The 13316-nt window shown below is 37.1% G+C and overlaps 1 protein-coding gene across 5 annotated transcripts in view; it reads right to left on the reverse strand.

The window, feature by feature from the left end:
• Nucleotides 1-393: 393 nt before the first annotated feature.
• Nucleotides 394-13316, reverse strand: part of PIK3CB (phosphatidylinositol-4,5-bisphosphate 3-kinase catalytic subunit beta) — a 153476-nt gene continuing 140553 nt past the window's right edge. For all 5 annotated transcript variants that reach the window (XM_019747566.3, XM_019747603.3, XM_088798363.1 and 2 more), the window contains 5 exons: nucleotides 10069-10236; nucleotides 8886-9009; nucleotides 3487-3632; nucleotides 2243-2375; nucleotides 394-1877 (listed from right to left, as the gene is read on the reverse strand). In XM_019747566.3, the coding sequence (XP_019603125.2) occupies nucleotides 1740-1877; nucleotides 2243-2375; nucleotides 3487-3632; nucleotides 8886-9009; nucleotides 10069-10236 (709 nt within the window). In that variant the 3' untranslated portion in view covers nucleotides 394-1739. The remainder of the gene's footprint in view (nucleotides 1878-2242; nucleotides 2376-3486; nucleotides 3633-8885; nucleotides 9010-10068; nucleotides 10237-13316) is intronic.

Genomic DNA, 13316 nt, shown 5'->3' on the forward strand with positions numbered 1-13316 from the left:
CCTCATCCTCAGCTGAGTTATTTCCAAGAAACTGGGACCTGCTCTGAGCAACTGCCCCATGGGAGACAGTGCCAAAGTGGTACAGTCTGGCCTTGGTTTAGGTACCGAGTAACTGAAGAAGCATTCCCCCAGGCCTTAGGGTACCTCCCAAAGGTACTGAAACTTGATGAGGGTCCCTCTTGCCTCAGGCTCCCGCCAAAGTCCAAGAGGCCTCCCACACAGTCTGATGGGACTGAGAGGCCAGGAGAGAAGGCAGGGAAGAGACCCTGTGCCTCACAATTACCAAGGATGGTTTGTCTTGACTTGGCCATTTCTTAAGAGTCCCAGTGCCAAGATCCAAAGGCCTGTGTTGCCCATAAAGAAGAGGCCCACACATCCCAAGAGCAGCCAACATCAGCTCACCCATTTATTTAACTGAGAACATGAAGGAGGACAACAAAATTAAACAATTTTTAATAAAATTCCTATAGAAAACTCAGTCACCGGGCAAATACTCAGTTCTCTTTCCCATGTCATTGAGAACTGAGAGCTCCCAATAGTCTTTGGAGAATAAGCAGTAGTTTTGCTGGATGTTGCCAGTACTCAGAAAGAGCATCCATTTACACATTCAAACCAGTAGTTCCTATTGCACATATTAACATCGTTTGCCATCTAGCACCCTAAGTATATGGTACCTCAACAAATAAATTAAAGAATTCCATGTGGCATAAAATCATTTCAACTTGAACTAATACCCTTGAAAAAAATCACATTATTACAAGTTTTAATAAATACAGTAAGAACATCTGGCATTTTACTAAAATACTGAATTTTAGGTCTTGAGTTTATTCCATAAATAGTTTCATTTTCATTTGCTTTCTGTCTTGGGTACATTTGCTCAAGTAGTTTGCTCTATGAACTCTTTCATAGATAACCATGTAAAAACTGTATTAATATGTGCCTCATTACAGAAGCAGCTGGAAGAACTGGATCACATACAGTTAACTAAAAAGTAACTTAGGAAAATGCTCTGCTTTTTGTAAAACACAGGCTGAAGAAAACCAAAGAAACATTTTTTTATACAGAACTCCCACTAGAAATTTTATAAATATATATGCAGCATATATATTTGCCTCACCAGTAGATTTTCAGCAAGTCTGGCTGGGATGATGTTATCATGATAGATAAATATAACAAAAGAATTAATGTTTCCACAGGTTTAAAAGATTTCTTTTGAAAAATAATCATAATTTCAACTTATATTATAATTTGTAGTTTATACAATTTAAAAAGGGAAGAAAGATACCTTTCTTTTACGCCTCATTTGGAAATTAAGAACAGCCAACAGTCCCCAGGTGTGGATAAGTTGGCTGATAACACTTGGTCACAGTTCAAAAAAGAAGTATTTACACCATTCCGGGAAAGTACCAAATACTTAAAATTAAAAAAAAAAAAAAAAAAAAAAAGACAGACAAAAAACAATCTCTAGTAGCATTCCTTGGCGTGCAAAGTCAGCAGAAATGATTATCCATAATGTTGACAGTTTTCATGATGAATCTTGGAAGCATTCAAAAAGCAGAGGGTGGTCATCAGGGATTGTTCAGATTAGGTTGTATGGGATGCCTTGTTCTTAAATTTAACCGAGATTCAGAATTTCATTCCCTTTATAACATCTCTGGCAGGGTCATATTCAACTTAGTGCAAGTGCAAAATGAAAACTAAACAAAACCAACAAATACGTTAGGAGCAAAGGCTGATCATTAAGATCTGTAGTCTTTCCGAACTGTGTGGGCCATCCAGTTCACTTTAGTAGTCCAGCTTTCCCTGAGTGCCTCATCAAATTTTTGCTTAAATTGCTTGAGTGCTTCTTCTTCACTCTTCCCTAAGGCAAGAGAGTCCTGAAAATGAAGGAAAAAAATCTCATTTTATGCATCCTCCAAACTGACGTGCAAATGTCAACAACTGCAGGAGGTTTGCTTGGTTACACTGCCCAGCCACCATCAAGCACTGTGCCTCATGTTTTTATTTAAAACATTTGCAGGAGGGAGAACGAACACCAAGGTAGGGTGACAATATGACCTCTGCCAAAGGGTTTTTGAAGACAAAATGAATTTATGATTACTGCAAGACACCTACTCAGCTGCTTGCCACTACCACTCCTGTGCAAGAACTGTCTCACAGAAAAAGACTTGGTTCCATTCCCTTTGAACATCTGAACAGGCAGGTATATTGAGCTCCAATGTACAGAGAAAGGGGTTTGTACCTTAAGATACTGTATATCCTTGACTGATGTGAGCTCAGGAAGCCCTGCAGTCAACATCAGTGCAAAGAGAGTGATGAAGAGATTCCCATGCCGACGTAAAATCAGATACGCGTCCTCACAACATTGGCGGAACCTTTAGTTGATGCAGCAAATCACAAGAGCATGATGTTAGAGGTGAGTCAGCAAATTTCATAAAGGACGATGAGAGAGCCATAGCTAGACTTTCCATAAGAGCTGGAAAATTTCTATTGAACTAAAGGTTCGTTTCTGATTTTTCCTTCTCTGAAAATTGTCCCAGGACTAAAATTTACATAAAATAAATCAAGCTCTCTAAAACCACACATATATTTTTCAGAAACAAAACTAAATATATTTTCTATGATAAAAAGCAATATAACACAATTTAGGCTTTTAAATTCTATGAGGCAAAAAAAATTATTGTAAAGCAAGTAATAATTATAATCCATGAGGATTTCTGAACACGTTTCTAGACTCCAGATCGGTGGTCTGACTTCAGGCATTAATTTCTTTCAAGTCCTCTGAATCAGTGATCAGTGTTTCTGCGTTGCACTTCCCTGTCATCTTGCCGTCCTCTCTTCTCTTCTAGATGGTCATTCAAAAGGACCACCCAATCCTATCTCAGTTTTGTGAAAGAAAAAAATGCACCCAGAGGTATATTTGGCAGAAACCCAGGCAGAACTAGAAATGATAATACCAATTATTTACTAAGGTTATAATATGAGTTCATCACATCATGTTACCTGTCTCTATCATAACAGCCCTGAAATTGAATTAGTTTGTCCCCATTTTATATGAAAAAACAAAGACAGGAAGACAGTAATGTACAAAAAAACATACAAGGAACAAGGAATAGATCAGAAATTATAAAGTCTGTCTCTGAACCCTGGCTCCCTCACTGTACTCCACGATGAATGACAGCAAAATGCCTGTTCTCAGCACCTCTCTATCAAATGTCTTAATAGTTTCAGAGAATTTTCTAAGACAGGTAAAAGGTGGTATACTTTTGGAATAAAGCTAACTTATTTCACATTTCCAGCATTGTTTCTCTTCTCTGAGTATATCTGAACCATAACATGGATCTGACAGGCAAATCCCCCAAAATCCCCATTAGCAGATTGAGTATCTCCCAGACCTAAATATACCTCAGCAAAGAAATGTTAGTCCAGCTGGCCAGATGAGAAAATGTTGAATGTGTCTACCCTTGACATAAGGGCAATACTCACCGGCCAAACTTTTCCGTGTTTCCTGTTTTTCCTTGTTGAATCACATGAATGAAATCATAGGTAAGAATGAAAGGCACTCGCTCCCTTTTAATGCCAAATTTAGACTTGAAATTTCCAAGAATGTGTCCAAAATCAATGTGGAAGAGCTGGAAAACAAATGGGATTTTCAATTTTCCTTGTTTTTCTGGTGGGTGCCAAATAGAAAGAAGAGATCTCAACAGTCCTAAATCCCGATGCACTGTCCCCACCCTTATCTGAGTCCCTTTTTCACAGCCTTCTGGGTCTCTTGAGAAGAGAGAGTATCTAACATTCATAGATCTCTTATACTCAATAATAACCCTGATATTAAACTGCAAATACCCAGTAGGGAAGGCAAATCTTTAAAAAGAAAAATGTATTCAAATAATAAACATGTCTGATTAAAAAGTCAAATAGTTCTACACATAGAACTATTATGTTAGTATAAAAGTAATTGCAGTTTTTGCAATTTTTAACCTTTTAAACCGCAATTACTTTTGCAGCAACCTAATATTTCTACGTCAACAGTTCTTCATATAGAAACACAACAAAAAGAGTATATTCTTGCCCCACCAGCTAGCTATTCACCACCTTGAGTGCTACTACTTAGAGGTAACCTTCTCCCCATTCTTTCACATAAGTTCTCTGGTATCTGCCTCCATTTTTCTAAATACCTTTTTTTATACTTATTTTTTACTTCCTAATTTAGGATTACTCTTCTTATGGAAGGTGAAGATTTAGTACCCTTGTGCTCAGGTAATACTACATGATGTGGCACATTATATCATCATTTCTGTTAAGTATAGTCAATGTTTACTATTGTTCAGACTACATAAATACATTTCAAAGTTAAGCCACGTGGTAGTGGTATACCAGGACATTTCTTTCTTTGTTCACGTTTTTCCTTGACAAAAATATTTTTTTTGGACTTAAGAGTTCTATGATCCGATCATTAATTCTTCCCAAAATCTTCTTAAAAATCTAAAAATCATTTAAAAAATATTTTCCCATGTAATCAGGTAATCATTTAATTCTGTATGCGCTGGTTGTTCTCTAGGCCTGCTGTACAACCTTCCTCCTGGGCTCTCCCTTCAACTCTTATCCTATATGGAGCCCCCGTTTCCCAAGTCCCACATCACATTCTCTTTTGGTTTAGACAAGGGTTTCTCAATATTCGCATTACTGAAATGTTGGGCCTGATAATTCTTTGTTCTGATCTGTACACTGTAAGCTATTTAGCAGCATCCCTAGCCGCTACCCACTAGATGCCAACAGAACAGCCCCCTCACCAGTCCTGACAACCAACAATGTCTTCAGACATTGACAAATGTCCCCTGAAGACAAAAGTACTACTCATTTAGAACCTTGTTTTGGTGAATGTCCTTATTCTGGCAGCCTCCTTAGAATAGATGCAAAGGAGACACAGCTTTTGAGATCTTCTATGTTTGAAAATGTCTTTATTCCACCTTTATACCTGATTTATAATTTATAGTTAGAATTCTAGGTTAGAATCATCTTCTCTCAAAATTATGAATGCTAACTTCCACTGTCTTAAGTTCCCAATGTTGCTATTGAGAAGCCAAGTCTTTCTGACTACTGAACCCTACCTAGTATGAGCCCTACTGGGTCTCAGGGAAGGTTTTAACACAGTCTCTTTATGCCTGAGGCACTGAAACGTCGTGGTAAAGGGTCTTAGTGAGGGTCTTTTCATCCACTATAAAAAAACTTTTGTGCTCTTTTAACCGGATATTCACGAACATCAACTTCAGCAAATGTTTTTATATTATCTGCTTTCCTTCATCTTTGTTACTTCTTTCTGGAACTCCTCCATTAGGCTAATGGCAGACCTCCCTGGACTGATTCACTAGCATTACTGGATCCTCTTTCTCCTATTTATCAGATATTTTGGTTCTTTTGGGGATGTTATGGAGCAATACAGAGCATGGTGGCTAAACAAGATAATCTGAGCCAATTACCATGATTTAAATCCTTGTATATCCATTTTCTGTTGCCTCAATTTTCTCACCTGTAAATGGGGTAACACTACCACTTACTCTGTAAGGTTCTCATGAGGATTGAAGATGTTAACCAAAGAACTTAGAACTGTGCCTTCAACAAGTTAAGCGTTCAATAAATATTAGCTGATCTTTAGTTTACACTAATTCTATTTTAACTTTTTGTTCTCTTTTTAATTTCCAAGAATTCTATTTTCTGATTTTTAAAAAACAGAATCCTATTATTACTTAATAGATTCAATGTCTCTTTTGTTTTTTTAAAAAAATCATCCTCTGTTTACTGGTTATTCTGTTTTTCCAGAGTTCTTTTATTTCCCATTTTGTTTTGGTCTCTTATCTTTCATGGTGGAGGCTTCCCTCAAATGTCTGCTAATCCTTGGCTGACAATTCATATTTTAAAATGAGTCACTAAAAAGCTAAATGAAAATTCTACGTACTGATAGGACTGTTTATTGGTGGGTTTGCTTGCAATTTTTAATATGGCACCTTTTCCTCAGCTTCTCTAGAACTCAGTGCCCTTGAGTCAGAAGAATCATTCAGAGAATAACTCTATCTCCTTCTAGGAGATGGGAAGGAGGCTTGAGTATCTAATTGCTTCATATGAAACTACCAACAATCATGTTCTCAGCCTCTTCCCTAATCCCCACCTTCTGCAATACCTTGTGCATCTCATTCCAGAGCTTTTTCTCCGACTGACATACCCCTCTAAAGGTATGCAGGTTTCCATTTTCCTCAGCTATGTTAAGTCATTGCCACCTTTTCATCACGCTTTCTATCATCCCCTAATCTGTTGATGTCTTTCACCCATTGTGGCCTATACTCCTCCTATCTTTGACTTCTTGGATTTACGTATTTCTTATTCCTTAACTTCATATTAGAAGGGTGTCAAGAATAAAGAAACCCCTATGTATTCAATGTTATTAACCAGAAGTCTGAAAGAATCCTTTTAAGTGTGAACACAAGGTTTAAATCGCAAAGCTCAAGAACAACTACCCAGATGTCCCAGGTGTAAAACTCTGGGTCCCACCTAGAGCCAGAATTCACAGTGACCTACAGGTTTTCAATCTGGAATACCTCTAGTGGCAGAAAATTCCAAGGGTGGCTAAACTGATAAATATCCCAAATATCTTATCTGTCTTTACTTAATATAAAAGAATTTACAAGAAAACATAAGTCACTCTGAAAAAGAGTTTTTTATTTGAAAACTAAGAGCTTCTTCATAAATAACCTGGTCTAATACCTTAGCTACCCCAAAATGGTATTACATACTCCATTTCTCCCTATGCTCTACTCCCACATTTGATGTTCTAAAAGAGAAAAACACGGCTCCACTTTTTTTTTTTAAGAACTGGTTATCTTATTTAAAGTTAATATATCATGCACATCATCTGTTCCTTCTATTCTTAGTTACATTTGTGTCCAAGATACAATTTATTTTCTTTTATGGTTTTATATTATTTTTTAAAGATTTTTGACCATACAGGCATGAGTTTATTTCTGCATTATCTATTCTGTTCTACTGACCTATGAGTCTGTTTTTATGCCAGTACCATGTTGTTTTGATTACGATAGCCTTGTAGTATAGTTTGATACCAGGTATTGTAATATCTCAACTTTTGTTTCTCAAGATTGCCAAAGCTATTCAGGGTTTTTTATAGTTCCATATAAATTTCAGGATTATTTGTTCTAGGTCTGTGAAAAATGACATTGAGAGATTGCTTTGGGTAGTATGGACATTTTAATGGTGTTAATTGTTCCTATCCATGAGCACGGTATATGCTTATTTGTATCTTTTTCAATTTCTTTCTTCAATGTCTTATTAATTTGCCAAATACAAGTCTTTTTCCTCTTTGGTTTAATTTATTCCTTGGTATTTTCTTTTGATGCAATTGTAAATGTAATCATTTTCTTAATTTCTGTTTCTGATAATTTGTTATTGGTATATAGAAATACAACCAATTTCTGAACATCAATTTTGTATCCTGCTATTTTACTGAATTCATTTATCAGTTCTAATAGTTTTTTGGTGGAATGTTTGAGGTTCTCCCTATATAGTACCATGTCATCTGCAAATAATGACAGATTCACTTCTTTCTTTCCAATTTGGATGTCTCTTATTTCTTTTTCTTGTCTGACTGCTGTGACTAGGACTTCCAATAATATGGTGAATAAAAGCGGTGAAAATGGGCAGACATCCTTATCTTCTTCCTGATCTTAATGAAAATGCTTTTATCTTTTCACTTTTGAGTATGATATTAGCTATACGTTTGTCATATATGGCCTGTTATGTTGAGGTATGGTCTCTCTATTCCCATTTTGCTGAGAGTTTTTATCATAAATGGATGCCAGATTTTGTCAAATGCTTTTAATGCATCTATGGATATGATCATATGATTTTTATCCTTCATTTTATTTATGTGGTATATCACGTTAATTGAACCAATTTTGCATCCCAGGAATAAATATCACTTGATCATGGTGTATGATCCTTTCAATGTATTGCTGAAATCGCTTTGCTAATATTTTGTTGAGAATTTTTCATATATATTCATCAGGGATATCGGCCTATAATTTTCTTTTTTTGTAATGCCTTTGTCTGGCTCTGGAAGCAGGGTAATAGTGGCCTAATAAAATGAGGTTGGGGCGGGGGAGGGGGTGGTTGGCCGGATTGCTCAATTGGTTAGAGCACGAGCTCTGAACAACAGGACTGCCGGTTTGATTCCCACATGGGCCTGTGAGCTGTGGCCTCCACAACTAGATTGAAGACAACAAGGCTGCCGCTGAGCCCATGGGATGGTGGGCTGTGCCCCATGCAACTAGGATTGGAAACAGTGACTGGACTTGGAGCTGAGCTGCGCCCTTCACAACTAGATTGAAGGACGACGACTTGGAGCTGATGGGCCCTGGAGAATCACACTGTTCCCCAATATTCCCCAACAAAATTTATTAAAAAATAAAATAAAACAAGGTTGGGAGCCTTCCATTCTCTTAATTTTTTTGAATAACTTGAGAAGGGTAAGTGTTCATTCTTCTTTGAATGTTTGGTAAAATTCACCTGTGACGTCATCTGGTCCAGGACTTTTGTTTGTGCCAAAACACAATTTCTTATACTGAAAAAACAGGTCACTTAAATAACCACAATATTTAAAAAAATATTTAAATAAATTCTTATCACCTAACTTTAAGGAAACAAACCAATGAATATATGAACCACATAGTAAGTGAAACGAGGGGTGGGAAATAAAAGTAAAGAGAAACACATGACTCCAAGAATCACTAAAGAACCTGCGTGAGTTTCACAAGAGATTGTGCTGTACCTAAGCAAGCATCACTCGGGCCCTTAGAAGACTCTGGGGAACAGCTCACCTGGCCATTTTTTTTTACCATGATGTTGTCACTATGTCTGTCACCAATCCCAAGGACATAAGAAGCTACACAGTAGCCGGCACAGGACAGGGTAAACTCCTCAATGGCTCGGTCCAGGTCATCCCTGAAAAAGAGAAAAAATAGAAACAACAATGGTTTTCACCCTGCAAATGTGTGAGCTGAGAACAAATCCACATTCCCGTTTCCTTTTTAAATGTGAGAAGAACTGCTTATTGAGTGACTGCCAGAAACGTATATGGAGCTACCAGAAACTTAAGAGCAGATCATGTTGGATCAGCCAAGAGAATGAGGATTCATAGGAACAGGGCAGAGAGGAGTGAATAGACTGGCTCAAAGACATCAGATAACTGGACCTCAGCCATCAAATTGCTGTGTCCTGGGGGTCATGTTTCAGTGGGGATGGGATAGGTTCATATACATAGAAATGAGAGGAGACCATTAGTTTTGCTGGGTAATTCTGGGGCCTTGGAATAATTTGGTTGGTTTTGACATAAGGCTAGAATTCTGTATTTAAGACTCAAGTACTGCATTTCCAGCCATTCAAGTCACTGACTTAAATTAGAAGTGACTAATACAAACCCTTTAGAGACAAAGCCCTAAGATAAAAATTTGGAAACTGATTCTCACATATAAGTCCTTGGACTTTGCCAATGGTAAAATTTATGTCTGAATTTGAAGTCATTAGCCAAAAATATTTAGTGTTTTCCCCTGATTGTGAAATTCCTTAATTTCTTATGTATTAGGGTTTTTCCAACACAATAACCATAAAAAACACAATTCCAAGCACTTTACTTTTAGTTTGAAGTCATCACAGTCTTCAAACTCATTTACTTCCATTATAAAAAACTACTAAGAACCTAAGTTCACACATTCACATAATTACAGAAATGAATGCCTTTAAGCAAAAACCTGTATGTTATTTTAAAAATACTTAAATTCTTAGATTGTAACTACTGCAGGGCTCTGAAATTTGATCTAGATAAAGATCAGCACTAATCATTTGTAAGACTTTAGGAAGGCCTATTTATCATTTTGATCTAACCTGAAATGAAGCAATAAATTACACTACTATCTCCTCTAGGATACTGATAATTCTAATTGGGAGGACAGTTATATTTGGCTGTTTGTTCAGGAAAACAATAACCAAACAAAACAAACGAACCCAGAATTGTATTCTTTAAGCCAGTTCAGAAGGGCATCTTTATTGAAGGCTGCTGCAGCAGCCACGTTGCTACTGTTCAGCTGAATGTCAGCAATTGTTTCAGACGTGCTCACAACTTCAATGAGGCCAGAGCGATCTCCTGTGGCTAAACAGCCATAAGGCAACATCCTGAAAGGAAAAAAAATGGGCACAAGTGTATAGTATCCATTAAATGAAACATTAACAGAGTATTTTTCTCTGATTTCTAAAAACATTTGATTACTATTGATACCCTTGCCATTATTGTATTACTGTCATATGGAAAAATATGAGTTCTACCTTCAGTTAGGAAGTAAATCTCTTGGCCAAACAGAGTAATTTACCAGAATTTCCATGTGCCAGCTAAATATATAATTTGGTATCTAGTTATTCTGGTGAACAAGTCTATTTGTTTGGGTAGGTAGACAGAAGCACATCAGATAGAAGAAATTCTTTCATTTTTACTCTAAATTTTGGGGAAAGGAATCACCCTTTATGAAGCATTAATAGAAAACACATAGCAGGCTAAGCACGTTACATTACCTTGGTTAATGGCAACACCATCCTTCCAAGTATTCAAGCCCACAACCATAAGGTCATCTTTGACCTACCTTGACTATGAATACAGAGTCTAAGTATTTCTCAGCCTCTACCCTTCCTTCTGCTACCACCCCAGTCCATCAACCCTTATTCAATTATTCAAATTTCCTAATTAGTTTCCGTGCTTCCATATCATAGTCTGTTCTAGATGCAACAACATAATCCATTTAAAATATACTGATATTATGTCACTTTCCTGATCGAAATGTCTGCAGTGGCTTCCCACCTTACAGTGAAAGCCAATAATATACTTGCCAGAACTCACAAGGCCTTCCATCTACTCCCCCTTCACCTCTCCTAGGATCCTCCCCTTGTTTACGTTGGTGACACTATACTGGCTTCCCTACTATTCTTCAAACATATCAGGCACAATACGTCCTCATTCCTTTAAAAGTGTTATTTTCTCTGCCTGGAACGTTCTTCCTCAAGACATTCACATGGCTTACTTCCCTACCTTTTGGAAATCTTTGCTGAAATGTCACCTTCTCAGTGAGAAATTCCCAGATCATCCTATTTAAAATAGCAACACTATCTGTGACACAATACTTGCTATCTCTTCCCTGCTTTATTTTCCTCTATAACCCTCAACACTATCCAACATCCTGTACATTTTATATATTTATTTGTTTATTGTCTGTCTCCACTGTTAGGATGAAAGTTCCATCAGGCAGGGATGTTTTTGTTCATTGCTGTATCCTCAGTGCCCGAGAATGTGCCTGGCACAAAGCAGTCACTCAATAAGTATTTGTGAATGAACAAACAAATTTAGTAACAAAATCCCTGTAAGTTCTCAATTTTACAAAGGAGAAACGTAAGTAATTTGCAAAGTCATGTATTTAACTAAGTGGAAGAGCCAACACTTAGAACTATGTCTGTGTGGCTCTAAAATTATCCTTTTAACTTAACACCGTCTCCAGTATCACTGAATAATATAAGAAGCCTCCCAGGCTGCTTCTTGCGCAAAATTATTTTTGCCAAATTGATAGGTAGTATTTTGCTTGATTTGCATTTATATGATCCCTAGTAAAAATAAAAATTTTCTCAGCTCTCTCTTAGCCATTTTAAGAATTTCTTTTGTGAATTAGCTATGTGCATCCTTTGCCTTCTTATTACGGTTTTAAATATCTTCCTTAGAGATTTATGTGAGTTCTTTATATATTAATAATATCCTTGTCTCATTTTGGTTGTAAACATTTTCTCCAGTTTTCTAAAAACTGTATTACCATTAGAGCAACTCCAAAATGAAATGAGTATATCTTGGAAAGTCCAAATAAAAGTCAGGTAACTACAGAAAATAGACGGAATTCATGGATTCAACAAATATTTGTGTGCAGCTATGTGACAAGCATTAGCTGCTAGTGATCCAGACATGAGCAAAACTACCAGCTTCTCACTGAAACAATGCACAATGTACTTACTACATGTGATCTTCGTATAAATGAGAGGTGCCATGAGAACATGTCAAGAGTTAAGAAAGATCTCCGTGAGGAGGAAGGTCCACATGGCTGGAGGAGAATGCAAGGGGAGCATAAAAGCAAGGTGAAGACAAGAAACAATCAGTGTTGGAAAGACTATGGGCTCTATAGGCCATGTGAAGACATCTGTCATTCTTTAAAAGCACTGAAAAAGCCTTTGAAGGACTGTGAAAGAGAGAAAGAGAGAGATAGGGGAATGAATGTATATGTGTGTTAGTTCATGTAACAATCAGATGAAAGAGGAGAGTTTTATTAAGTAGTTACTGAATTCCCTTCCAACCAACAATTCAACCAGTTTGTGCCTCTTTAAGCACTTTCCTAGTTCTAGCAAAGTAAGGTTTGGAGCAGAATTATCAAACTACATGCTGGCAGCCTGCTACACCAATAGACTGCTTTACATCTACATTATTAATTTATTTCTCCTTTTAGAAATTTACCCCTCAGTAAGATAGTTATGGAGTATGAAAAGATTTTTACCAACACCCCTATCCTTATCGTGACACAACACATGTGAAGTAAACACTACCCAATTAAAGTGCACTTTGGCTCACTTTCCTGCTTCTCCTCCCACCCCACTTGCAGCCTAAACTGGGCAAAAGTCCAACAACTTCCTCTTCAAAAGCTGGCAACGATGAAAGCATTCAGTGCCTTGAGGATGGAACACTCACAATGGGAAGGAAAAAACATTCTTGTCAGAGAGACAGTTTGACAGAAGTCAAACTGGGGACAAACCCTGACCATCTTACATGGGCCCCCTTTGCACTCAACTTCTACATTTCTTATAAAGGCCATGAAAACAATTAGTAATGTTTACCTTCCTTTCTCAAACTCTCTGACCCAAGAAGTAATTTGTTACCTTTCCACTAAAGCAAAAATTAAAAAATAAAATAAATCCTACAGTGGAGAGGCAGCCTGATAAACCAGCTCTCAATGGATATGTAGAAAGTTTTCTCTGACCTTGACTCTGACACATCGACCCAAGTCTGAGTGGTACCTTTAGCTCACCAGAGGAGGAAAGCGTTAACACCTTTACCTAATGACTGCATTACCATGTTTCCCCAAAAACAAGACCTAGCCGGACAATCAGCTCTAATGCGTCTTTTGGAGCAAAAATTAATATAAGACCTGGTCTTATTTTACTGTAATATAAGACCT

This window comes from Rhinolophus sinicus, chromosome 5 (assembly GCF_057876585.1).
Source record: "Rhinolophus sinicus isolate RSI-liver-muscle chromosome 5, RSI-T2T, whole genome shotgun sequence".
Taxonomy (NCBI): Eukaryota; Metazoa; Chordata; class Mammalia; order Chiroptera; family Rhinolophidae; genus Rhinolophus; species Rhinolophus sinicus.